Genomic DNA, 25,497 nt, shown 5'->3' on the forward strand with positions numbered 1-25,497 from the left:
CATAATTGATTCACAAGTTGACCAGGATGGGGAGCCGGCGGCGCTCCTGCTGCCTCCTGCAGCCGGAGGCGCTCGAGTTGTGGACTGAGGTGACTCAAGAGAGAAGGGTGAGATCCAAAGCGTTTAATAAAGCCGTCCCCACATATTTAGAATAACCTAATAAAAGAGTTTTGCAATATTGATAGCATCGCTTGCAATGGTTGATTCTGTAGTAATATCTAATCACAATGCTTTTATTGTGATACTATTGCCACATTGCTTCCTGGCCACTTGAGATCCTCTAAATTTCAATAGGTTGCTAATACTTAATCCCAGTTATGATGATTTCCAAAATCAGCTGTACAGTTTGAAAATAATAGTAATAATAATCTTGCAAAATGTTGAATATCTCCTTCTGTGACGATAAAAATCAAAACACAAAATAAAACACATGAGAACAAAATCAATTTGGGATATCAGGGATATTTTTTATTAGCTACAGCTGTTATAATTTCCTTCTTTAACCTATTTCCTTGCATTTGTACCCTATACTTCAACTACTTTTCATCCATCACATAGCCTGCATCACAGTTTCAGTTTCACCAAACGCAGCATCTGTAGTGCTTTAGTGCTCACGGTTGCTCATGAGCATCGCTTCAAAGCATGTATGAGCGCTTATTTAAGGTTGTTTAAAGTCTATCTCCAGCGGATGCCTAGCAGGTGGCAGCTCACGGCCCACAGCTTTAAGGCAGTGCCATCGTCCTGACCTGCTCTGCAGCTCTGGGCACTGGCACAGTCCCTGTAAGGAAGAAAGACGGAGGGATGAGCTGTTTTACACGTGCAGCATTGTAGTCATCATCAAGTTTTAAGTGTTGTCAACCTTTATTGCCACTTGTGCAGAATTAAGGAGGGAAATCGGTTATGAATGATGGCTTCTACATGGATTTGCTTTACGGGTGCATGGCCAATTAGTAGCTAAGATTGCTTTTAGATGTAGCCGTCAAGTAGCTCAGTGGTCCCCAACCTTTTTTTGCGCCACGGACCGGTTTAAGCAATAATTATTAAAAATACAACTCCCTGTTACCCTTAATGTAGTTGTTGTAATTAGTAAGAGTCCTGCGCTTGTTTCTCTTCTTATTTTTTAACACCGTATCACGTGACCGAGACGAGCGCGTCGACATGTGCGCAGTCACAGGCGGAACTTCTTCGAAACTTCGTTCAGACTCTGATGATCAATAAAATATTTTTTGTTCAGTCTCTCTGCGGCCCGGTATCAAATGGCCCTTGTAGTTCGGGACCGCTGCTCTAACGCTCTATTTACTGGACTGACTTCCTGTAAATGTTATCTTATGACCCGGAACTTACCCGGGTCAGATCCCGGGTCGGATTCCGGCCCGGGTTGTTGTTGTTGTTATTTAATATTACGCTTATTCAAAACTCTGCAGCTCCACTATGAACCAGAATCAAGAGCCGAGTTTTAGCTGCTCTGCACTGACTTCCTGTGTGTGTGTGTGTCCTACTGAAGCCAGTAAGAGACACTAGTGATGTTGTGACTAAATATGTTAATGACAGCTACAGTTTCTGATGATACGCCATCGAAGAAAAACTGACATCTGGTTGTCTACGTGTGTGGTGTGATGTCTCTCACTTCGTAGGTGGCGTTAAGTGGCTTGATTTGGGCTAATTTGAATTGATCTTGAGTATCGCTGCAGCATTGCAAACTGACTTGTAGTATCCTCCGGTAAGCAGCTGGTTCTCAGGAGTGACGGCGCAGTAGATGGTGGTGTGGGCTCCCTCTGCTGGGGTCTTCAGCACAAAACTGAAGGTCTTGATTATGTCCACAAGAGGGCGAACTATGTGCCTTGTGATTTCAGTGTTCACCACACCAGGGTCCACGCAGTATGTCATCACACCAAGAGCTGCAGGCAGAGGGATGCATTTAGGTACAGACCTTTCTCTCAGATGGGTTAACGTGGATGCCAGCTTCCCAAAATTGTTTGTTTTTCTATCTCGTTATATTGTTTTGTCGAACTGCGTTGGAAGAGAACCTTAAACACTGGTTGCAAGATGCAGGAAAGTGAAATAGTAAATACATCAGATCACTTTCAGAATCCATGGCGCAATCACTGACATGCAGAAAATGCATGATAATACTTGAACACAAAAAGCCGTCCTTCACTCGTAATAATCTCCATTGAAATGATAAGATTACCAGCAGGAATGTCAAACAAGGTGTGATCGGTGCAGCAATGATTAATTCTTTAAAACATCTGTGTTTTCTACAAACATGTTGCTCCTTGCTCTGTTTCTTGCCCAGAGCGTTGGTGGTTGAGGCATGAGACTCTCATGCTGACAAGAGATGCAGATTGATTTTTTATGCACAGGGAAAGAGACAAAAAGGCACAGAAACAGAAATAAAGACGAACAGTACATGAAGCATAATATGTGTCACACACACACACACACACACACACACACACACACACACACACACACACACACCCTACCCTCAGTCCTTTTGGCCATCTCTCTGGTAAACAGGACGTTGGCCAGCTTGCTCTGTGCGTAGGCCCTGAACGGGTGGTAGTTTTTCTCGCCGCTCAGGTCATCAAACTGGATCTTGCCCATGGCGTGTGTTGCCGATGACAAGTTGATGACCCGGGATGGTGCTGAGTGCTTCAGCAAGTCCAGTAACAGAAAGGTCAGGAAGAAATGACCTGAAGGGGGGGTGGGGTGGGTGAGAGGAGTTTGGAGCAAGAGGAAAGGAGACACAGAAGGAGCACAATGAAAACTTTGAAGAGACATAGGGGAGAGTGGGGTAATTTGTGCCAAGGGGCAAGTAGTGCCACCCCTGTTATTTAGAAAACCATAGAAGAAGTTGGTCATGTGACCACATATTTTTGAAGAGGCATCCATTTCGCTCATCCTGCAAAGAAGGGAGACACATGACTTGAGAGGTAAGCACATTTAAGTTCAAAAAACATTTTTTTGCCCTCCAAAGTAAAATTTCTATGACTAAGGTTTTTTGATTGCTGTGTTTGAACAATTATAGAAAACTTTGAAAACAGTTCACACATGTTTTAGTGCTTTAGTAAGCTACATCATGAGTCTATACAGTTAGCATGATGCTAGCTCAAAACAGCTGGGGGATGCATTTTTTTCAAAATGGTGGGCTTGGGGTAATTTGTGCCAAAGGAGCTGGGTTAAGTTGTGCCAGTGGCACAACTTCCCCCATCTTATGATTATTTACTATATATTACTTTATTGTATTTTATTGATGACGATGATGATGATGATGATGGTGACAAGGATCTGTCTGCTGGTGACTTTGTCTTTGTGAAGTTTGCAGGTAAAAAATCCAAATCCTATAACTATGTTGGATTGGTGGAGAATGTTGAAGGTGACGAGATCAGTGCAAAGTTTCTGAAGCAAAGTTGTAAGAGGTCTTTTGATGGAAAGCCCATCTTCACATTTAGAGAGAATGATGAAGGAGTCATCCCTAGAGGTGATGTGCTCAAGAAACTACCCACACCACAAAAGCTTGGTGGTAGCTACAGCCAGAAGGGAGCACAAGGTCACATTCCCCTGCAGCATTGACAAGTGGAATGTCCAGTAGTAGGCTGAATCTGTGAAGATATTCAGATGCAGATGCAGTTAGGTGCCCATTTTGGAATTTTCATTTGGTTCTGAGCATGTGTTCATGTGGTGCTAGGCCTTGTTGAAGCAAACTGGCCTTTGATGATGTTAAAACTTTAAATAAACATTAAACAAGTACTTTTGTATTGAAATTGTCTTGCTTTTATATAGCATTATCGTTTGTGAGATTAAAATGATCTTTTTTACTTCAGTTATCAATGGCACAATTTACCCCAGTGTATTCTGACTAATGGCACAACTTACCCCGCACTGGGGGCAAGTTGTGCCACAAAACCACTTTTTTTTCTAAAGCTATATTTCTGAAACAGTTTATTTAAGATCCAAAGTGATTGCTCCCAGGGATGCACAACATCATAAACTATATGTACATATTTTAGTTGGAGGCATTCCTGTAATCCCCTTGCGTAAAAGGCACTTTAAGTAAAAATTGGCACTACTTACCCCACTCTCCCCTATTTATGTATACTAATACTTCATCACTAGAACAAAAAGTAGCCAGGGCAACTGATTATTCATTCTTATCAATAAAAGGCCTTCAGAGCTGCTAAGGACACAAGGACGATCTCCCCAAGACTGGTGTATTTCCTAAACAGTTAAATCTCGTACCCAAGTGATTGACTCCAAACTGCATCTCGTACCCGTCCACTGTGAGGCTGTGAGGGCAGATCGCCACACCGGCATTGTTGATGAGGTAGTGAAGAGCCTTCTCAGCTGAAAAAAAAAAACAAACAAACATGTTACCTATATCTGCAGTCTATGTGTGTGTGTGCGTGCATGCGTGCTCGCGTGTGTGCCACCCACTGTTGTAGATATTCTCAGCAAACTGGCAGATCGATTTGGTATCAGCCAGATCCAGTTGCCTGGCGACTACCTTGGCTGCCTTCACCTCCCTCATGATGTCACGAGCAGCCTGCTCTCCCTTCGCCATGTCTCTGCACGCCAAAATCACCCGAGCACCTACGGAGATTAATGCCTCTTAATGGTGACTGTGCGTTTGCATGTACGTTCATGTTGAAATGTGAACCGGGTAAAGTGGTGCTGAGCTCCCTGTTACACATTAATCTTTGTCTCAGTGTTTGTGTGCCCATATATAAAGCATGGCAAGTATTTGCTCTGGTCTAATATGTATTTAGCTGTATTTTATTGGTTCATATGCTTACGGGCATTATTTATTTCATTTCATTCAGCAGTTTAATACTTGAGCCACCTCGTTATATTTGTTATTTTTGCACAAGCTTGTTAAGCTTTAAAGATTTTCCACACAGGCACTCTGAGTCACACAGTAAGAAAGAGCCTATAAGTCATCATGGTACTCGTTTGTCTTTAGTTGTGTTTGCTTGCCTCTGCCAGCCAGGTCCTTAGCTGTCTCTTTGCCTATTCCAACATTGGCTCCCGTTACTATAGCTGTCTTCCCATCTAGGCGCACATCTGAAGACCACTTGGGCATAAACAGAGACCTGGGGAGTGAGGTACGAAGGTGTAATCAATTAGAGAAATTTTAAGGGGGATCTTGACACCAAACATGATGGTTAAATCCAACTATTTACTGTCAACAGAATAAGAAAAATGAAGGGAATAAATGACTGTTTATGCGACATGTCTGTTTAACCTTACTGTCGCTAAATTACAAGGTGGAAGAGGTTTACCACCTAAGGCAAAACAGTGAATGCCAGGAACCACAGTCATCGTATAAAATGAAGCTGGAAGTCACAAGCCGTGAACTGACTCAGAAACTTCACTTGACATTTCAGTGCCTGTCTGAAGTGAGCTGAAGCAACAACCTCCATCCATATTACGCCCATATCAGGGGAAAATCAGTTTGTGAGCAGGAATCTGGCTTGCATGTGGTACATTGAAATTCCACTGCATTACTCAAAACAGCTCTTAAAAGCAACATATCTACTTTCACCTCCTCTTTTTATCTGGTGATTATATCCCACTTCAGAAGTGTCTTACCTGATTGCTTGCATTGTGTGATATAAACTTGTAATGTCCCTCCTAAAGCTCGAGTGGCTCCTTATTCCACCGCTGACGTGTCGAGGCTCAGGTCTTATGTGGCGGAGAAGACAGCAGAGAAATGGCACAGGGAGAGACAGAAGGGTGTATTTTCCCTTAAAATGAATGGGAGTGCATTTGGAAGTCATAACTTAAGACAAAACCCCCCCTGTTGAAAGTCTGTTATTGTGACTAATCAATCAGACAGAATTTCAGACTGAATTCCTGACAAGCAATCACATGACAAATTCTGAGAGCTAATTGTGCATTTGTACAAAGTGACTCTGACTATTGCCTCAGCAGGCTTACACAAAAAATGTTGTAACATCTTTTTTTTTTTTTTTCTCCTCTGCAATTTGCTCAAAAATCAACCATGCAATACCATGTGTAGGTCAAAGTAACTATACCACAAAGAAAAATATTCAAATCATGTATGGAGACCTATAAACAGCATTTTAAGCTTTCTTTCGTTACGTGTGAAGTAACTTGAAACTGCATCTGCTGCCTGTAAAATCACCACTGGGGAAAACTAATAACTAATCTTATATAAGTGTCTGTGCAGCAGAGTCACTGCAGGTGAAATCGAGAGCCTGCATCCACAGGTGAGCCGACTGTAATTTCAGCGTTTCACCATTGTGGGTTTTCTGGTGCTTTCCACAGGAAGGTCTCGTTTATCACCCAGCTGTAAAGTATGCGCAGTAAGGCTGTTATCCTAACTGCTGATTGGGGTGACAATGAGGATGGGAAGTAATGAGTATGAATGCAGAACCCGGAGATTTACTCAAGAGGGGGTCTCCCCTCGCCTTCTTTCCTTTTCATTATCACTTAAAAACCGTTGGATTAGTTAAAATGAGACCATCGACTATAGTCAGTGTCGGACCCGTCTATAAAAAATGTGACATGCTTTGTCTTGTACTCCGTTTGAAACTCAGAATTTTCATATTTACTTGAGATTTCCTGTCCTAACATACAGTTACCACTAGGGGGTGGACTGTAGCAACTTCCTACACATCTTCAGTTAAATAAGAGACTGTTTTCTCACTCGGGGAAGGTTGAGAAAAAAAAAAAAAAAAAAAAAAAAAGCTGAAATCATTTAAATCTACAGTACGGTTCTGTGCTGGCCAGCCAGCCAGGTCTCATGTAAACCATGTGAAAGCTAGTCATAACTTCCTGTTTTCACAAACAACCATAAAATAAGCGGGGACAAGATGCACACTTAGACACACTCAGGCACACACATACACACATACATAAACATACTCCTGCTGACCCAAACCAGGCCTAAATGAGTGCTGCCAGCTCCTCTCATGTGGTCTTTCTGTGACGCTAGCTGGTCTGACTGCTAGATTAGTTTCTCCTCACAGCTGCTCGCCATCCCCAGGCCTGATGAAAGGCTGCCTGTCTGTCTGTCTGTCAACATGGGGACAAAGACAGAGAGGCCTTGCCACATGTGTAATTAGAATTGCTTCACAAAGATTATAGATCATCTTGAGGAGAGAAGTGACTCGTTCATTGTAATTTGTCAATCCCAGAATAGGAAAGTTGACAGAGAGAAACCACAGAATGCAGGATGGCAGCCATCCCTGAAAGGATTAGATGCAAAACATATTTAATTTCAATCAAAATATTCTTTCAGTCATTCATTGCAATTGTTTGATTGATATGTACAAAATTATTGAAAGGACGCATACATAATATATTGAACAGTCCCTTTTAACTCCGACAGTTTGTGTTTTGCCTGCTGTTAAAGGCTCCACTTAACACTTCCACACCTCAAATCAAATGAGAGAAAGCAAAAAGATATTATTCATTCTTGTCGTCGCCAATACATCAAGCTTTGTTTGAAATATATACAAGCATTGATCACATATGCATCCTCTAAACGAACACATAGACAATCTACTTTGTAAAATTAATTAAAACTACATATTAACAGGCTGACATTTTTACTTTTCTTCATTAAGGCTTGCACATTAATACATAATGAAACAAAACAAACCAGTAATAAAATAGCTTATCAAATGCATAGCATTTTGTTCTTATAGACACTAACTGCACTTGTGGTGCAATAAGAAGAGAATAGAAAAGTCTACATACAGGATAAACAAGCATTGTACCAACACTGAGTGCGTCTTTTTACTGTGAAGTAGCTTTTGTTAAACCCTGCAAACCAGAAAAAAAATCAAAAAACTGAAAATTCACTCAGTGAAATGCCATAAATTCATTACTATATATATTTTTTTTTACAATCTTTGATTCTACCCTGCCAGATTTTAATGTAGCAAATAAATTGAATTTTCTATCACGAATTCATTTACTTTCATGGCTTGATTTTTCAACACAATTATTTCCACATGGTGAACATTTTGTTGTGTAAGGGAACCCTGGAAATCATCCAAATGTCAAATTTGGAACGGTTAAAAAACAAGGAGTCTTCAGACTTTAACCCGAGCTATTCATTGATGAAAGGTGGGAAATAAAAAATATAGTCGCTCCTTTGTATCAAGACCCAGCTGCAATTTCCATACAAGAATAAAAACATGACGTTCTTCCAGTCTCAACTCTAGTTCCACATCCAATTCCCAACAAAATTCCCCATCAGTGTCTGGAATGGAGGGAGTTTCCATCTGAAAAAACCTGCAGCTTTCCACTGGAAAATGAAAAAAGGTACTTTAGAGATGCCCGAAACAAGATTCAGCGACTGTGTGTGAAATGGAAATATTGCATTCCATCGTTTTAATTAAAAGCTTTCGTTGTTCTTGTGCAGAAAGCTGACGTGACTGACAAATTGTGTTTTTTTCCCTGTTATTTATAATTTAATTGGGAGCTATTTAAGATGAAGGAACCAGAAATGATAAGGGACGGCTATGGAGATGATCTCTGCACTGACAAATAAACAGCCATTGTTCACTTTTCATTTTCCCATTGGCCGCTTCTCTATCACTTCCTGCACAGGCAGTGTCTCGTCTTGCAAGCAGTTCTGGGAAATGGAGTCCCCTTGTGACCTGAGACAGCTCTGAAAAAACGGGGCTGTCTCATTGGCTTCTTCCTGGACGGGGCTCCCGAAGGCGTCGTCCTGCCCCGCCCCGTCACTGCCCAGAGACGTCTGGCTGACGTAGACGACGATGACATCGCCGCTGAAGTTCATCACCTGGCCGCTCGAGATGAAGGTGGTGTTGTGGCTCCCAGACACCTGACCTGAACGGAAGGAGAAAACGAAGAAATTGTGAGAAATGGGACGCTATTTATGGATACTATTTGCCTGGTACATATGTTTTTTTTTCGAGTTCTACAAGTAGGCTAGTGTTACAAAAGCCTTGGTTTCATGACAAATGAATCATTTCTGACTGTAACTGGTATAAAGTGCATTGACACCCTATTGGGAAATGTGTAGAAATATGTATATATATGGTGTTGTTGAGTAAGACACGGCCACCTACGTACAGGCAGATAGAGCTTCCCCTCTCCATGATGTAAGTGAAGAGGGGACTATACCTTGGCTAACCTCAGATGACAAACGGACAGTGGGTGTAATGACCATGCAGGACGACCACAGAAAGGCCGCAGCTACATAGACCGCCATATCATATCCTTTCTGCCCTATTTGTTTCCAGCGCTCTTTCGCGTGAGAAACCGGTGACCTCTGAAAACAAGCCGTTTGTCAAGTCTTTAGGGTTTTACAGACATGGCTGAATAAATGCGAGAAAAAAAAAAAAAGCGTGGTTCAACTCTTTCTAACCTTCATTCCATCCAGCAGCGTGTTTCTCCACAAGAGAACTTTCCATGGTTTATCTCAACTTTATTTGTAAATCTACGATATGATCTCATTGGTCCAAACTTGCACAGATCTACTGGTGTCCACGTACTGTTGGCGTACGGATTGCAGCCAGCCAGGTGAATTAGGAAATAAACTGTGTGTTTTTGTTTTGTAAGCCATCTTTCACCACATTAAGCCTCTGGTTCCTATTTTATCCAGCCTCCTGTCTGAGTTTCCAGCAGACGGCACCGGCCGACCCTCCGTGACTCACAGCTCATGCCTCATCTATTCACACAAACGCGCACGCACGCACACACGCACGCAGAAATGCAGTAAATGTAAGCAAACAGACTCGAGCAGACACTTTTACCCCTGCGCACACACATGCGCCGAGAAGCACACGCGGGCCTATAAAGTTGCGAGGACGGACAAACACAGTCACACACTCCCAGAGAGTGAGTCTCTGTGTTCCCCATCTGAGAGCCTTTCCCGGAATACCAGTCTGAGAGGTCTAGCTTGAAAGTATGTCATTTCACCGCAACTTTGAAAACAAAGCTCTATGGAATCTGCTTGGGTTCCTCTGTTTATCCTTTCTTAATACCAAGCTGATTTTTCTGGATGCCCAACAATTGCAACAATACAGTATACTGACAGGGCTTTTAAACCAAAGACTAAAGCTGAACTCTGACAGGACCCCTCTCCTGTTCAATCTCAAAGAAAACCACAACCGTACACAGCTCTACCCAAAATCTTGCTCATTTCACGTGGACAGCAGCCCGTTTTAATCCCTCGAACAGTAAAATGTATCAGGGTCATTACTACTGTTGAGGTGCCCTTGAGCAAACTGTTCCAGTGGCCACCACATAAGACTGACGCTGCACAGTAGACAGCTTCTACGTGCGACCTGAGCTGAAAGAAATCTTTTAGGGAACAGGTGAGACCTCTCACCCTCGCTTGACCTTAAAATAGCATGTGCGGGAAGTCCATTTAATCACCTGTCATTACTGCATGATGGGAAATGATGTTCATGTCAGGCCAGCATGTAATCAAAGTACCCAGTCATCAGTGAGAGTAAAAAAAAAAAGTCTTCACAAGTTTGTGTGTGTGTGTGTGTGTGTTTTTGTTGGGTGGGCAGGCTTATAAAAGTATTACTCAAGCTGCGCACATCTTGCTTCAATTAAAGCTGTGGTCACTTTGCGCAACCCTATGGAACTCTGGGTAAACAGGAGCTTTGTAGATGGCATAGTTCACACTGACACACAAGCACAACACTATGTTAGAGTGTGGTTCTGGTGGTTCACTAGCTCATCAAACAGTCACATATCTTATTCCTGCTCCCTGTGTGGTCCCCTCCCCCCCGACATTCAGGATCCAACTATCAATACTGGCCTTAATAAAAACATATTTCTTGGACACAATCAGGCAAATTTCTCATTCTTATGCTGAAACCAATCCTCTCTCATAAGTTTTGTTCACCTAATAATACCCCAATTTGAGCAAACCACGGTACCAGAGCTGACTGTTCTGATAATACTGCTTTTATAACTAACCATAACCACTCAGTGTTTGAGGCACAATAAGTATGTTTCCCGGAGATTTTTCTCCTTGGCAGCGTGCAAAGGTCTCAGCGAGAACAATACAAGTTCAACCATGTGACAGTAAAACTTTCCATTAAAACCGACATATATTTCATTCTGTTATTCTTCGTGGCTGGTCCCACCTATTCTGCGGACAGGGAACGCTGCTATGTAGTGCATCAAATCATGTATGGCTACGACCCTGTGGCAACACAGTGGTGGCTGCCTACACAAACAAAGAACACAGAATCCACCTGGCAAACACAACTGTGGTCCCACAGTCTTTGTAATGAGCCATTATCCCCATAGCACACAACCACTGTGCATTCAGTCTTCACTCGCATTGTTTAGTGGTCATAGCAAAATTATCCAAAAAATATTCATCTCCATTGCATCTTTGTATTGCCCCAGGAGAGCCACAAATAGCCTGGTTTTCTGGGAATCGACACACAGACGTATGGAAGCCCATTTGCGCCATGGAAAGTAAAGTTCAGTGATAATAAAAATAAAAACACCAACGGTAATACTCAGTGAAAATAATGAGATACTGAATTAGAATTATGAGAATGACTTTCCAAGTCAGAGTTATGCAATAATAAATCACTTAATTTAATTTAAGTGAAAAGTCAACATTATTAAAAACTTTTGAGAAAACAAGTCAAATTTAAAATTTTAACAGTATGACTACCTCAAATTATGAAAGTCAAAAAATATTGTCAGAATTTTTACTTTTTTTTTTTTTTACAATTAACATATAATTTTGACTTTTAGCAGGTCAAACTAGCATCTAGCTACTTAATATACTTAGTATCTATTTTTTAAAAAGTCACAAGTCTGACTTAGTATGTCAGAGTTTTGAAATAAATCATCTTCTCATAACTTTGTTTTACAATTAGTATTCTCATTTTTCTCATTCCAATTTTGACAGAAAAGGGCTTCCGTAGATTTGTTTTAAAACCTTAGAAACTTAAAAAGTTACCTGAGGTAAGAGTTGGTTCAGCCAGCTGACTATGGAGGCTCTCAGGTGTGCACGCCAGTTCTGACCCCAAAGAAGAGAGCTTGTTTCCCCTGCTGTCCCCCCAGGAAAGTGCCTGGCCTTGCTCCAGGCTCGAGGCCTCAGGGGGCTTGTCCAGGTAGAGATCTCCAACAGAGGAGGAACTCATCAAGGGACTGACCGAGGTCACTGTGGAGGTTGTACTGTTCTCTTTTGAGGTGGGGTCTGTGCTCGCCAGTCTGTATAATTCCTCCTGTTTTACAAGTGACCTGTCAGTCAGGTGCGGTTTGAACTCTGGTCTCACCTGAGCCTGGGACAACGGCAGGCACAGTTCAGGAAGTGGACTGGAAGGAGGGATTACAGAGGAGGAGTGGAGCAGTGGGGGAGAAAGAGAGACAAGAGAGGTGACGCCTGTCTCACTCTTGGCTAAAACCATTTTTTCTTGATTTCCGTCACCCTTTTCTCCATTGTCCGCCCTGACACTCTCACTCTTCTCCACCTTCCCACTTTCATCTCCATCAAGGCCTCCACATGAGCAGGTTCCTGGAGTCCCAGAGCTGACAGCCTGGCTACAGTCCTCATTCTCCCCGACTTCCAGCGGCTCACGGACGGGAATGACACACACACAAGAACCTGCCAAAAGAGGAGACACGCTCACAACCTCCTCCTCTTCTGACACCTCCTCGGGTTCTCCAGAGCCTTCGCTCTGATCCTCCATCATCGTCTTCCCCTTGGTCTCTTCTTCCTCTGCCGTCTCCCCTGTTGGAGGCAGTGAGACCTTGACATCGGGAACAGAGGTAGGGAAGGTGCATGGGGTCTCATCAGCAGGGCTGTGGGGTGCTTGGCAGATGAGTTTGGTGGTCTCACATGGTGTACATTTGGGGCCTCCAGGGCCTCCTCCTATTCCCCCTCCTGCTCCACTTTGGTAAAGAGGGGCCAAGGTCTCCTACAGTGACAGAAACAAGGAGAGGAAAATGGTAAATAAGTGTTATTTTGTGAGATATTTGATTTCCCAAACCATGTAGTGGAAGACGTGAGTGCTGTATTTGTTCCTAAGTGTTTCATTTCATCCCATATATTTCAGGAACACTCTAATAAGTAGATGGGATTATTCTTGGTGTACTTCCATTGCCTTTTGACTGAAATTCCACTTCACCTGTTGTATCCTAGTCCTCTTCAGATTCTGGACACAGGATCGTAGATTCACTAGAAAAAGAAACAACATATTGTAACTTACTGCTGAACGAAATGCAGGAGCAGATGTGTTTTTGGGAACGCTCTGAGCTTTACAGCTGCTGGAGAAGAATCAGATAGCACGGAAAAAGTTTGAAAAATCAAGATTGACTTTTGTGTCCGGGTCTTGTTCTTGGGTCGAATGCCACCACAGCTTCTTGGCTTTTCAGCAGCACATATGTTTAGAATAATGCTGCTCGCCAGTAGAAAACCCATTAAGAAAAATGGTTTAATGCGATGCATGACATTTTTGCTTCGGGACTCAAGGCAGATATATTTGATAAATGCTGGAAAGGATGTACTGAGTTTATCAACTCATACAGAACAGATTTCAGTTGCATTGTAACCCCTCTGGTTCTCTGCTACACACAACCACTTGTATATGTCAATGCATCTCTGTCTACACCGTACGACACCTTGAAATCAGTCATAACAACAATAGTGAAGCATCTAGCCGGCGGAGAACATCAGGATCAATATGACTGCCACCTACCAGAGAGTAATTTCAGCTTGTCCTTGTAGCAGAAGAGGAGCAGGATGAGGAGACACAGAATGGTGATGACTGACAGCACTGAAACGACGACCCAGGAGGGTGCTGCACCTGCAAGGGAGGAGTTCAGAGCATGTTTGTCTACTCTCCATCTACTGTCAGCGCTAAATATCTGCCACAGATACAATTCTAATCGGGGTTATCTCCACATCTTACCAGAGACAGGTGGTCCACACACTGCGTCAGCCTGAGCACTGCCTGGCTTTGTTTCACTCCTGCCCTCAGCCTTACAGCTAGAAGAGAGGATGAGACGGCAGAAACACAGAGTGAAGAGCAGTGTTTGTACACGTGGACATACGACGTGTTTTTCTCTTTCCTTCTCTCCACTGTTTTGCTGGCCAACCTGCTAACCTTTACTAATGGATGTGCTATGACGGAGGACAGACAGGCGGAGAGGAAAACAAAATTCCCTCTCTGTCTCTCCATCGTCATCATCACCGTCACAGATCTGGCCAGCAGGGGAAGCTGGTGTCTGGTCCCGGGTTCCAGAGGAAGTGGTGTGAGTATTACTCATAGCAGCTGGCTGGTGGTGTGCCAGAGGAGAGCTACCCAAACTACCCATTCTCCTTTCATAAAATTAAAGGATTCCAGGCAAAAAACTGTGTGTGCGTGTGTGTGGTTGGGTGCATGTGCGTGCACACATATATACACTTACTTCGTCCATTGCTTGCATTGTTCGGCGCTGTTGTCAGCAGAGAAGAAGCCTTTCTTACATGCAACACAGATCTTCCTTCCATTCGTGGACTCTGGAAATAGCATAGTACATTGTGGTTTAGCTCCAAGTGACACCCCACTGTGATTGTTTGATTTGGATTTTGTGCGAGTGTGTCTCACCAGGGTCCCCCTCGAGTCCATATCCAGCGCTGCAGGTGGGAATCCTCTCACAGTACTCGCAGTTGATGGGATAGCATTGGAGGCCGGGAATGCAGCGACACATCTCCTCCGCCACAGGGTTCTCGGGCCTCTCCATGAAACCCTTCACTGGAGGTCAGAGCAGGGAGTATTTTAGCACAGAGGTAGGTCCAAAGCCTTGGAAGGAATGATAATGTGTGTTGCATCTAAAACCTCATTCCACAGGCTGAATCTGGAGTTGTGCTGTGGCTTGTGCAGAGTTTGGAATTGGCTTCGTTACAAAGGGTTTGAGATTATTCTATGAGACACTTTCCTGGAGGACACTTTAGTTTTGAGCTCATGTCATGAAAATTATACACAAGAACATTTTCTTGCACGATTGGAGTATTCTTTTTTTTTGAGAACCCCAAAATCAACACAAAACTACTACAATAGATACTATATGAGAGGTGGTGCTTTGTTCTTGTGGTGATCTTGGCTGCAGTACTTTTTGGTGTTGTTGTACTGGATAGTTTTACATTAAAAGGTCTCAATCTCATATTTAAACATTTGCATTACGTCGTAAGAGCAAAACATTTGAATGGTTTTTCAGGATTCAGAAGTCCTTGTTCCAGCTGCAGGTACTGACCTGGGTCACAGAACTTCTGCTGAAGACAGCGCATCTTGTCCGTCCAGCTGGGCTGGTATTCACCACGATTACATTTAACGCACTTAGTCTCGTCTGAATCAGTGCAGTCAGAAAACACACGGAAGCCTAATGGAGAATAAGGGAGAGGGAGAGAGTAAGGGAAGAAGAAAGGCAGATGGATTTAACAACCCATGCATAATCACACTAACCACTAAAAACCTAATGGAACAGGAGAAAAGAAGGAGGAAATTGAATAAATTAGAGCCCTTTTCCTCTTTTAAAGAAGTGGGTACGTCCAGTGGATCAAATGTCACAGTAAATCGTGTGTGTATGTGTGGTTGTGAAAACACACATGCATTTCTGAGCCATTTTAAGCCAAAATGTTCCCTTTTAAACTGCCCTTCCCCTTTTGATATAGGATCTTTGTGAATGGAAATCTATTTATATTTCATGCTGCTTCCACTGAGTAAACCAGATTTGCAATATGCTCACACCACCTCAGTGTGTGTGTGTGTGCGTGTGTGTGTGCGTGTGTTATTACCTGGTCCACACTTCTTGCAGCATCTGGAGTTTTTTAAGTAATGTTTGTCATCACACTGGAGAGATTTGGAGACCACGTTCTAAAAAAGATAAGACACAAAATGACTTATTTTGTGTAAATTCAGCTTTTTTATGTGACCGGACTACTTTTCTTGTCTCGCATCCTTTCATCACACTTCTTTACAACCATACTTATTTACAGAAAACAGGTTATACCAAATTCTATCATGACAAAAACATCCACTTTCCATCAGTTCTATACAATTTTCCTCAATGAAAGCCACACGTCTCTACGAAGATCCTTCCTCGCTTCATCTTTCAAATCCACACGTGATATTTTGAGATGGCGGTGAGTAATGAGATGAAGACGATGGTTAAAACATTTCCAAGACATGCCCTGGAATTCTTTCCACACTCTCAGAGGCACCTGACCACAGCACTGTACACCCTCCAAACCAGCACCCTAAACCCAAGTGGGATCCAGTTATGTGAGGAGAACCAAGTGGAACTAGATGCAATCGGCTCCAGTTGGCTTGGAATTAATAAACACTTGGCTGCAGATATTCTGATCCCCACTAGCGAGCTGTTAAAAGGAAATCACCATGATTTAGGCAGGATGGCCTATCTGTCAGAAACACCCATTAAGTAAATGTTAAGTATGAAAGGTGAGATGCTGTTAAGCTATCAGGTGAGCTCATCCCTAAAAGTCTTCTGTTGTGACTTGCTATAATGCTAAATCTCCTGCTGTTATTCATTAGTGTCAACTATAGCATTAGCCTGGATTACCAAAGCTCTTGTTGCAGGGAGCATGGAGATGAACAGTGAAACATCCACATGCGATTTAAACAATAATTGGGAACTCTAGTATAAAGACCACAAAGGTTAACTATGCAGGGTCTCTCTCTCTCTCGCTCACACACACACACACACACACACACACACACACACACACACAGACACATATATTGTACACACCCTCCAGCCGCCCTAAATTAGGGGCTGGTGTTCTCCTCGCCACATTGCTGAATTAGAAAATCTGGCTGTTATGACAGAAACCGTGCCAAAGCCACAGTGTCTAAATAGAAATGTAGAAAAACACAACCTATAGGCCTGACTGCACTCTGACCTCGGACCAACCTCCTGCTTTTTCTCTCTACGCCCTTCTGAAAGGTCATTTTCCCCCTGAAATTATACATTGATTCAGTAATTCATACTGTCATCTGTACGGTCAGGAAAGGCTGGTTCTGCAGTACTCCACATTAAATGTGACAAACCCATCCTCCTGCTCTCCCCATACATTTGTCTGTCTGTCTGTCTGTCATCATACTTGTCAGCAATAATGACAGTTTAGATAAAGAATAATGAGATTTAACTCAGATACTGCCTTCCTCACCCTCTCCCCCTCCTCCCCTTGTTATTTCCATCTCACACCTCCGCATTAAACTCTTTCAACTCTTAGTGTCTGTCTGTCTGGCCTCAGGCGACCACAACATGCAACATGAAAACTGCCAAACGTTTAATTACCTCCACTCAACCTCTCACACATCAGGCAGTCTTTGTTTTATAATCTAACCAGGGGGATAATGATGTACAGCTCTCATAGCTCGGACCGCAGCACTAATGAGGACCATGTGCTGTAGCACACAGAAGTGGCAGAAGCAGGAAAGGTTCCCATGCAAAGGAGTTCATGTCTTTGTGTAGAGAGCTGTAGAGACACATCTGCGAAGCCAGTGGTGGTCAATCCGGACAACTGCACAGGAAGCCAAAAGAATGCTGGGAATTGTATTTTTGTTGCAGCCACATCTAAACATTGGGCCTCAGTTATCCGAGGAAGTATGTTTTGACTCACTAAATATATATGTAAGAGGAAAAGAGCTGATCCACCCTATATGATTGCAGGTTATCGTGAGCGTCAAGCTCGAACATCCAACCTCAAAACTAACTTTATCTTCTGTATGGATTCCCATATACACTTAGGTTTGAGAGTGTGTGAGGCTCAAGGAAACGATAGGACACGGAAAGGACATAGCCAGATGGATGGATGGTGGGCTGCATGCAATGCAGAAAAGAGACAAAAGGGACCCTTATTGTCTTATTGTTCTGGTGATATTCAGTAACTGCCCTTTTTTATCACCTCTTCCAAGGGGTTTTGTTTATCTAAATCCATCTCCAGTTGTGTGATCCTATCAAACAGGAGTGTGACGCAGAATGCATTCCATTTGCTGTCAGAAAACTGTAGAATTTGCATAACGGCAGCCATTGGCACCAAGCCAAGAGAAGCACAGGCTGACTTTCAGGCCTCCAGAGGTTTCGCCGATCCATGATAAGGCGCTGTAAAAGCATAATGCATAACAATTGAATCTTTGTGCAATGTTTGCACCTGTGATTAATTCTTTCACAGCCATAAAAACAAATGCTTTGAAGTGCCACCTGCACAAATCAGGATATTTACTAGTTTTGAAATCTCATACTCCTGATAAGGGCTTTCAACACCTCAACCATATGAGCATCTCAACGACTTCGTAAATTATTGCTTGAGTAAGAACAAATCACACTTTGCATTTGCTTGCCGCTTCCCGTTGTCTTATCTTCAAAACTGGCCACGTTATTCCTGGGAAAAATCCTCTGGCACACATGAACTGACATCTTTTAGAACTGTAGCAGGAAGAGTGGCTTCATATGAAAGAAAAGCTGTGGAAATCAACAGAGACAGCGGAACCAAACAATCTGTCAACAAAACACTGAAATAGCTTAAATGACAGAAACTCAGCAAAAACAGATGCTGCAAAAAGCTGGAAAAGAGGCCCCATGACACCTTAAATCTGTGCCAACTGTTTTAATTTAACTAGACAGCTTTATCTAGGTGTGTTCCAGGCACACTGAAGGTCTTAAAACAATTATAATTCCTTCCCCACACAAAGCTTCATTATCTACTAGTTGAATGTCTCTGTTGTCTGGGTAGTTAAATCAAGTTTGGATCTGCAGGCCTGAAGCAGAGTTACTCCTCAAACCAAAGCAGACGCAACACTGATTACTGACGAGACGGTGGACGGATGGATGGAATGGTTAAAGTGAAAGAGGCAGTGAGAGGTTGCTGAAGGTCGAACGGCAGGATGGTCAGATGCACAAATGCATGGATGGCTGGAAGAAGCTGACCTATAAAAAGCACAGGAGCCATTTGGGGAGGCAAGTCGATTAATCCACCAAAGCTCAGCTTACTTATGATATACTGACTTTTCTGCTCTCGACATCTTGAAGTAATCTTCTATTGCACAATGTCACACAGACAGTTTGAAATGAATTTGGAATGGATTGGATGAAGTGGTTGAAAACCAAGAAAACGAAGGGGAATTCTTTTGGGATACTGTGAGTCAGTAATGGCAAGACCACGGTGAGAACGAACCAAAGCCAAAGGTTTGCAGTGTCACCTTAAAACGTAGATGAAAAATAGTTCCTCCCTCCCGCACAGTGACTCGTTTTCCAGGCATTAGATCTGTATTTACTCGCTGTTGTTACTTGAAAAACATCTCTCCTCGTTACTCTCAGGATCTCAGCATTTGACATGATGCAGTGGCTTTAAGCATTATCTTTTGCAACACATGTTGGAGAGGCAGAGAAGAAAAAGGGGGAAGAAAGCGCGTCTGTTCCAGTCAAAGTCATAACGATGCTGGCTTACGGTAACACAGGCCAACAGGCAGTGATAGATCACTGGTGCCCAGCAGTCCCACCACTACAACCACAGCTTATAAACTACTCCACCTGGTCAGAGTTAACTCCTTGGACGAAACAACAACATGGACAACATGTCAAGGGCCATTCACTTTTTTTCCCTTCGGTTAAACTGTGGCACAAGATCAGTTTTTATATTTTATTTGAGCCTTTAAAGCATGGCACTGATAAAATCCCAATGCAGTGAAAACAAGACAGCATCGAAAAAAAACTTGGTGACGCTGAAACTCAACACAATGACATGTTTAGTTTTAGCGTCTAGCCCTCCGGATCCTCCTTGGAAACCTCTCCTCTGGCGCAGTTAATGAGGCTCCTGATGAGCCATTTGGCCCGCGCCGGTCCCCTCTGGACCGGGAGAGAATTCCTGGTGAGGGGAGAGGAGCATCCAGCTGCCAGCGGCGTTTTTGCGGTCAGAACAGGGGAGGTGGACCCGACCCAAACACAACTGTTTCCAGTCAGTGTCCGGGCGTAAAAATCCAACACCCCTCCCTTCTCCTCGTTCCTTCTCTGACCCCTTTATACAAAGCATCTCATGTGATGACACATAAACGGGTGTATCGTTACATATCGCCTTCTACTCCAAAAAAAAAAAACCCATCACGAATCTTATTTTATACGCCACTCGCGAATAAAACCGGACAGCACCGCAAACGTAGTACATAGGAGACGGCACAGGAAAAAGCAATTATCAGCTCTTTTGACTTTTTAAAAACACCCGCTAATCTTGTTATCAGAGGCATGGAAACCTTAGTTTTAGCTCCAGAAAGTGCGTTTTTACCTGTGCGTAAAAGGTGACGAGGACGCATGTTATCCAACCTCGGACTATCCAACTTGTAGAAAAGTTCCGTCTCATCTCTGCGGCTTAGCGGAGACTAGTTCTGATGCAAACTTTTCTCTCTCAGCCAAGACGATGACTCTTAACACCGCGATCCGATTCTAAATCACTTCTTCTTGCGTGCGTAAATGTGGCGGGTCCTCCACACCGTCTCACAGGGCATTCTTGCGCCTTCATTCCCGGTAAGGCAGCTGCGGTTCCCTCCTCTCTTCTCCTCTCATCTTCCTTCTGCTTTCACCCACGCGTTGTGGAGGAAGCTTCGTGCAACAGCTTGTAAAAACTGACTGACTGGCTGAGGGAGGGAACTCCTCCACGTTGTCATGTGTGAGGAAAAACTTCACTCCCCCTTCCCTCCTGCCTCTACGTACTGATCTCTCTCTCTCTCTCTCTCTCTCTCTCTCTCTCTGAATGAATGAGTGAGTGTGCATGAGACAGACAAAGTGAGCGTGTCAGTGATGGAAGTTTATCATGGTAACATGAACCTTTATACACTGGAATTACAAGTGTACTGTCACAACATGTTTCTCTCTTTCTGTGAATACCAACTTTACGATGCTTAGCTGCCCAACAGCCTGCGCAATTTATTTTGACAGTTTGTCAAGTGACACTTCCATGTGATTAGTCAAACAAGCTGAGTCAATGCCGCGTGCCAGAGATGGATCCAGATATGACCCCGCACTCACAGGCAAAGCATGTGGTCACTTTCATAGAGCTCTCCTCCTGCATCATGGAGGTGAGTGGACATAGTTCCTGGAGCATGTGTCCTGGAACAGCCATGACCATGTAAACCGAAAAGTCATTTACTTGAAATGTATTCTGCCTCCAGGGAATAGCCCTCCTATGCTCCCAGGGCAGATGGAGAAAAAGCACTGGGTGTATTTTCCTCTGAATTTGCATGGAGGACCAAACCCAGCCTACCTTGGCAAGTCATGAGAGGGAAGGTTTGAGAGAGTGGATTATATGTTCTCTTCAAGGTGACAGTTATGCAAATATCAAATTGCACGTGTGGGCCCTGCATGGATAAAAAAAAGGGGGCTGATTGGCACGAAAGTGGAGTGGTGAGGTGAGAAATGGAAAAAAAAAAAAAAAAAAAAAAAAAAAAGAGATCCAAGGAAATGAATCTTCACTCCTTGATGAGCGCAAGAGTCATGACTCTGGACAGAGAGGAACTTTGCACATACTGATAGTTAAGATGCTTTCATAAACATGAGATCAGCTCTGTCTAAAAATCAACAGTGACTGACGCTGAAGTGAGGCGTGTGATAGTAAAGAACTTTTGTACTCATAAGGAGCTCAACAGAGGAAGAAAGAGGAAGAATAATGAGAGTTTTAAGCTAAGCCAGAGGAGGTAATGGGCCCTGTCCTCCCTCTGCCCTGCTTCCCGTAAAACGTGCTGAGAAAAGTTGTTTTGTGGTGGGGCCTCTGCAGTGTGCACAGTAGCAATTAAGAGCCAGATTGCTAAAAGAGCCCAATCAGAATCCCCAGCTTGACTCTGAATGCACCCCAGATATTCCCACCCAGCTAAACCCCAACAACAAAAGTGAACTGCAAACACAGAGAAGTCCCTGTTAGACCCCACTTCAAACACGGAGGTTTCAAAGTAGCTTGTTTTGATGTATAAAAACGCAGATGCACTGCAGGCGGACACCATGCTGCTTTACAAGCATCACACTTCAGGTGACCTTGGTCAGAGCACAGACTGTGTAGCTCTTTAGGCATGTGAGTTGTGTTGCTTAGCATCACTTAAAACAAGTCACAGTTCAAATGAAATAGGCCGATTCCAGACAGCTCATACACACAAAAATGCACACACAGGCCATAAGCTGCTGAGTGGTTTCCATTAACGCAACACAGAAAGAAGGCAGCCACAGCCTCTTTTGGTACCATGATTTTGGAGGAGGACTCGAGGGTTCGGCATGGTCTCCCTTGAACGCACTGCAGGCCTGAAAAACATGCACATGGCAGTCACATACAGACAGAGCGGAATAACAACATTAAGGCTTAGCCACCATGTTCCGGTGGTTTTAGGGTTGGATATGCATCGCTCCTGCTTGCTTTGGAAACAGATGTGATCTGTGAGTCACCCCAGTCACCAATGTGAGTTAGAGCTGCCTGCTGACGCCATTTCGGCACAAACAAAAATGAATTTTCATGATCGCACACAAAGAAATGCAGGTTCACACCCGGTTGTGAATGCAGCTCCACACGTTGGCACGCCGATACAAAGCCGAGCAGAAGGTTGCTCTGACACACAAAGAACAAAAACTTCACTTTAAATGCAAATCACATATCAGGCATCTGTCTGCACGCACATATCTAAAGACACAGATAGAGGTACACAGGCACACCCACATACACACGCACACACGCACACAAAGCCCTAAACCTGTCTTGTATCAATTATATTTGTCCACCTGTTATGTTATCAGTGATGATGGTTGAATATTAGCCTGAATATGCAAATCAAGAGGTGTTCACTCATGCAATGTTCAACCACTAAATGTGTGCAGCTCTATGGGCCCACCTGACCCATTTCTACTTTCAACACACATGCATGTACCAGATTCCACAGCAGGTCAATCAACCGTGCAACTGGGCAAAAGCTGCCTGTTATTGGTAAGATTGAAAAAATTTCATGTTTCTTGTCACTATTATGGATTGTGCTTTAACAGCCTTGTTAAATTTTTGCCCTGTTGAAGGATAGATAGCCCGCATTGAGAGATAGTGTAATCTTGACGGCACATCTGAGCTTTTAGTTGTGTATTTATTTGGGGTAAGTTGTTAGGAATGTCCCTTCAGGTGGACTTTGGTTCGCTGTACCGGGCAGACAAAAGACAACATCAAAGGCTTGGATGCGAGGGGCAGGCACTGTCGGAGTGTGTGTTTGTTCGTGAAATGACTTCGTTTTACAGCCTTAAACACCTGTCTACACTTCTGAGCCATAATCAAAACCTCTAAAAGCACGCAGGCCTCCACAAGCACATTTAAGTACACAACTGATCTCCATCTTTTATTACACCATGACACCAATTTCAAATATACATAATGAGTACCATCTCTTCGGTTCAGTGTATGATACAGTTATTTACTGTTTCTCTTAGAGCATACTGAAAAAGAACAACAACAAAAAAATAGAACCAAATACCCACTTTAGAAAAAAAAAAGTACAATATCAGAGACACTGCAACACAGACGGACAAGATGCAACGGACAGAGAGGAATAATTATGACCAGTGTTCTCTTCAACTACACATCGCCAGAACGGATAAACAAAAAAACTGATCCATTAACAGTAGTGATAATGTCCATTATGTAGGAGACTTTGAATTAAAACATATATATATATATATAATAAAGAACAAAATAGTAAAGTGAAGTGCAAATTTCTTTGGAAGTTGGAATAAGGTATGTGTTTTCTTCATTAAGACATAAATAAGTTATAAAATAGAAGCTATCAAAACAAAAACCAGAGACGGAAAATAAAGGCAAGACATTTCTTTTTCATAGCTTCAAGTAGGCGAAACTTCTGAGCCGTACAGGTAGACTGCACGAGGCATTCTCGACAGACCCAGAACCATTCTCATGTCTTCAGGACTATTATTCAAGCACAAACGCAAGTTAACGCATCTGTCTGTCGCACAGCTCTTTCCCCCCAAAATGGCGTTTAAAATTGGAAATAAAAATCCAGCAGGCCGTGCTCAGAGTTTAGTTTCTTAGAGATGTGTGACGCTCTTCTGATACGAGAAGTACTGCACTGAAATGACACTGAATTCTGTGACAGTCCAGAAACGTCCAGGAAGCAGGTCCCTTGTTACCACTTCGGGTGAATCTCAATACTGTTCAGTTTGTTCCTCTCTCCCCTCTTTCTGAAATGTTAACAACGCTGATTCGTAAAAGCAAATCCCTCGTCCTTGTTAACGCCTTCGTCATGATTAAGGAGAGGTGAGCAGAGGGGAAGACCTCAGCTTTCAACGCGCAAAAACATAGCTGTTCACCTTGAAAGTGCACGGAGTCCTGCTGCACTGCATATTTGAGACCAACACAACTTTCGGCACACCTCCACTTCCTGAAATTGGATAAACAACACACTTCTTCTACTTTAAGCTGAACCAATGCTCTTTCCAGTGAAATGAAATGCTCCCAAAGACAGCGAGGGGATCGTCAGTTAGCTGCAATGGTCGGCCAGTCAGTGTCGCGATCACTTCTTCCTCTGGAAGACGTTGGCCAGCATGGCGCCGGAGGTGGTCAGCTGACCCATCTTGCTCAGGAACTTGGTCTTGGCATCCTCACCCACCAAACTGGAGGCGATGGACATGGAGCTACGGAAAAAGAAACAGGGTGTGAGGGTTGGATTTGGCCATGATGATACAAGGTTTAGCTCTGATTTATTAATGTATGTGAACTGAAACAAAAGCACAACGGTGCAGAAAAACAATCCTCCGCTATCTGTTGTCGAGCTCATATCAGCCTTTACTAGTGGAGAAAAGCTGTTTGCCAGTGCAGCCCCTCCTCATTTTTACAGTCTAACGGTTCGACAAGTTCCTCTTTTGAGTTAGCTGGGACTCAGACTGATACAGTGGAACAGTTACAACACCCTGCCAAGCAGCCGCATTGCTCAATAGAAGGACAAACATCATATCTCAACACCAACTCCAAGCTAACGTCAACGGATATCAGGGAGCTCAGACACCGTTGACTGACGCCTCATGTCTTGCGGCATAAAGGCCTCGACTCCCCTGCATACTGCTGCAGTTCACAGTTGTGTGCAGCACTTTACTTTGTTGTACGCACATGCAGCATGAAGCAGAAAGTCAATTTTGGCTGGAAACCAAATCATTTCCTGAACCTTCCTGAATTTATGGGCATAAGCATGTGAAAGGCAACGTAGCGGAGTAACTGGTTACATGTAATGTAACAACAAAGTAAATGGAATTGCAATTTGCATATTTGAATGCAACACCATCAAGGGTAGGATGGCTTACAAGGAGCAGTCTATACGTGTAGACGGGCTCCATTCATTGGCTAGTATGCGCTCAAATTTGGTTTTTGGCTCGTTTGAATTTGCACCGCCTCTCGCCTGTCAATCAAATCAGTGCACATTGCTCTACTTGATAACTTTGATGAAGCAATTCAAAAAAGTTACATTGCTTATTACATTTTTAGTAATCTGA

General features: G+C 43.3%; 3 protein-coding genes across 8 annotated transcripts in view; all 3 read right to left on the bottom strand.

Moving 5' to 3' along the window:
• Positions 1-554: 554 nt before the first annotated feature.
• LOC143340024 (retinol dehydrogenase 11) lies at positions 555-5,606 on the bottom strand. Its single transcript, XM_076761611.1, has 7 exons — positions 5,593-5,606; positions 4,978-5,093; positions 4,438-4,593; positions 4,243-4,347; positions 2,487-2,696; positions 1,706-1,898; positions 555-778 (listed from the first exon to the last, which is right to left on the bottom strand). Exons 1-7 carry the CDS (start codon positions 5,604-5,606, stop codon positions 676-678), a joined length of 897 nt encoding a protein of 298 aa, XP_076617726.1. The 3' UTR covers positions 555-675.
• Positions 5,607-7,225: 1,619 nt separating this feature from the next.
• tnfrsf11a (tumor necrosis factor receptor superfamily, member 11a, NFKB activator) lies at positions 7,226-20,557 on the bottom strand. The gene is made up of 10 exons (XM_076761544.1): positions 20,270-20,557; positions 15,764-15,842; positions 15,223-15,348; positions 14,577-14,723; positions 14,398-14,488; positions 13,899-13,975; positions 13,686-13,793; positions 13,116-13,165; positions 11,945-12,905; positions 7,226-8,829 (listed from the first exon to the last, which is right to left on the bottom strand). The coding sequence occupies exons 1-10, from the start codon at positions 20,342-20,344 to the stop codon at positions 8,546-8,548; spliced, it is 1,998 nt and encodes a 665-aa protein (XP_076617659.1). The 5' UTR covers positions 20,345-20,557; the 3' UTR covers positions 7,226-8,545.
• Positions 20,558-23,309: 2,752 nt separating this feature from the next.
• relch (RAB11 binding and LisH domain, coiled-coil and HEAT repeat containing) overlaps positions 23,310-25,497 on the bottom strand; it is a 32,224-nt gene continuing 30,036 nt past the window's right edge. For all 6 annotated transcript variants that reach the window (XM_076761208.1, XM_076761207.1, XM_076761206.1 and 3 more), the window contains one exon: positions 23,310-24,645. In XM_076761208.1, the coding sequence (XP_076617323.1) occupies positions 24,525-24,645 (121 nt within the window). In that variant the 3' untranslated portion in view covers positions 23,310-24,524. The remainder of the gene's footprint in view (positions 24,646-25,497) is intronic.

This window comes from Chaetodon auriga, chromosome 21, assembly GCF_051107435.1.
Source record: "Chaetodon auriga isolate fChaAug3 chromosome 21, fChaAug3.hap1, whole genome shotgun sequence".
NCBI classification, from domain to species: domain Eukaryota; kingdom Metazoa; phylum Chordata; class Actinopteri; order Chaetodontiformes; family Chaetodontidae; genus Chaetodon; species Chaetodon auriga.

Bases quoted from the DNA above. Each gene is read 5' to 3' on its own strand.
- LOC143340024 (XM_076761611.1), bottom strand. The intron at 4,348-4,437 runs GTGGGTGGCACA...TTTTTTTTTCAG, and splicing joins TGCTGAGAATATCTACAACA to CTGAGAAGGCTCTTCACTAC. The intron at 1,899-2,486 runs GTAGGGTGTGTG...CTCTGCCTGCAG, and splicing joins GATGGCCAAAAGGACTGAGG to CTCTTGGTGTGATGACATAC.
- tnfrsf11a (XM_076761544.1), bottom strand. From the start codon at position 20,344: ATGAGACGGAACTTTTCTACAAGTTGGATAGTCCGAGGTTGGATAACA. The intron at 13,976-14,397 runs GTAAGTGTATAT...CCTCTCTTCTAG, and splicing joins CAATGCAAGCAATGGACGAA to CTGTAAGGCTGAGGGCAGGA. The intron at 8,830-11,944 runs GTAACTTTTTAA...CCTTCCGTTCAG, and splicing joins TGAACCAACTCTTACCTCAG to GTCAGGTGTCTGGGAGCCAC.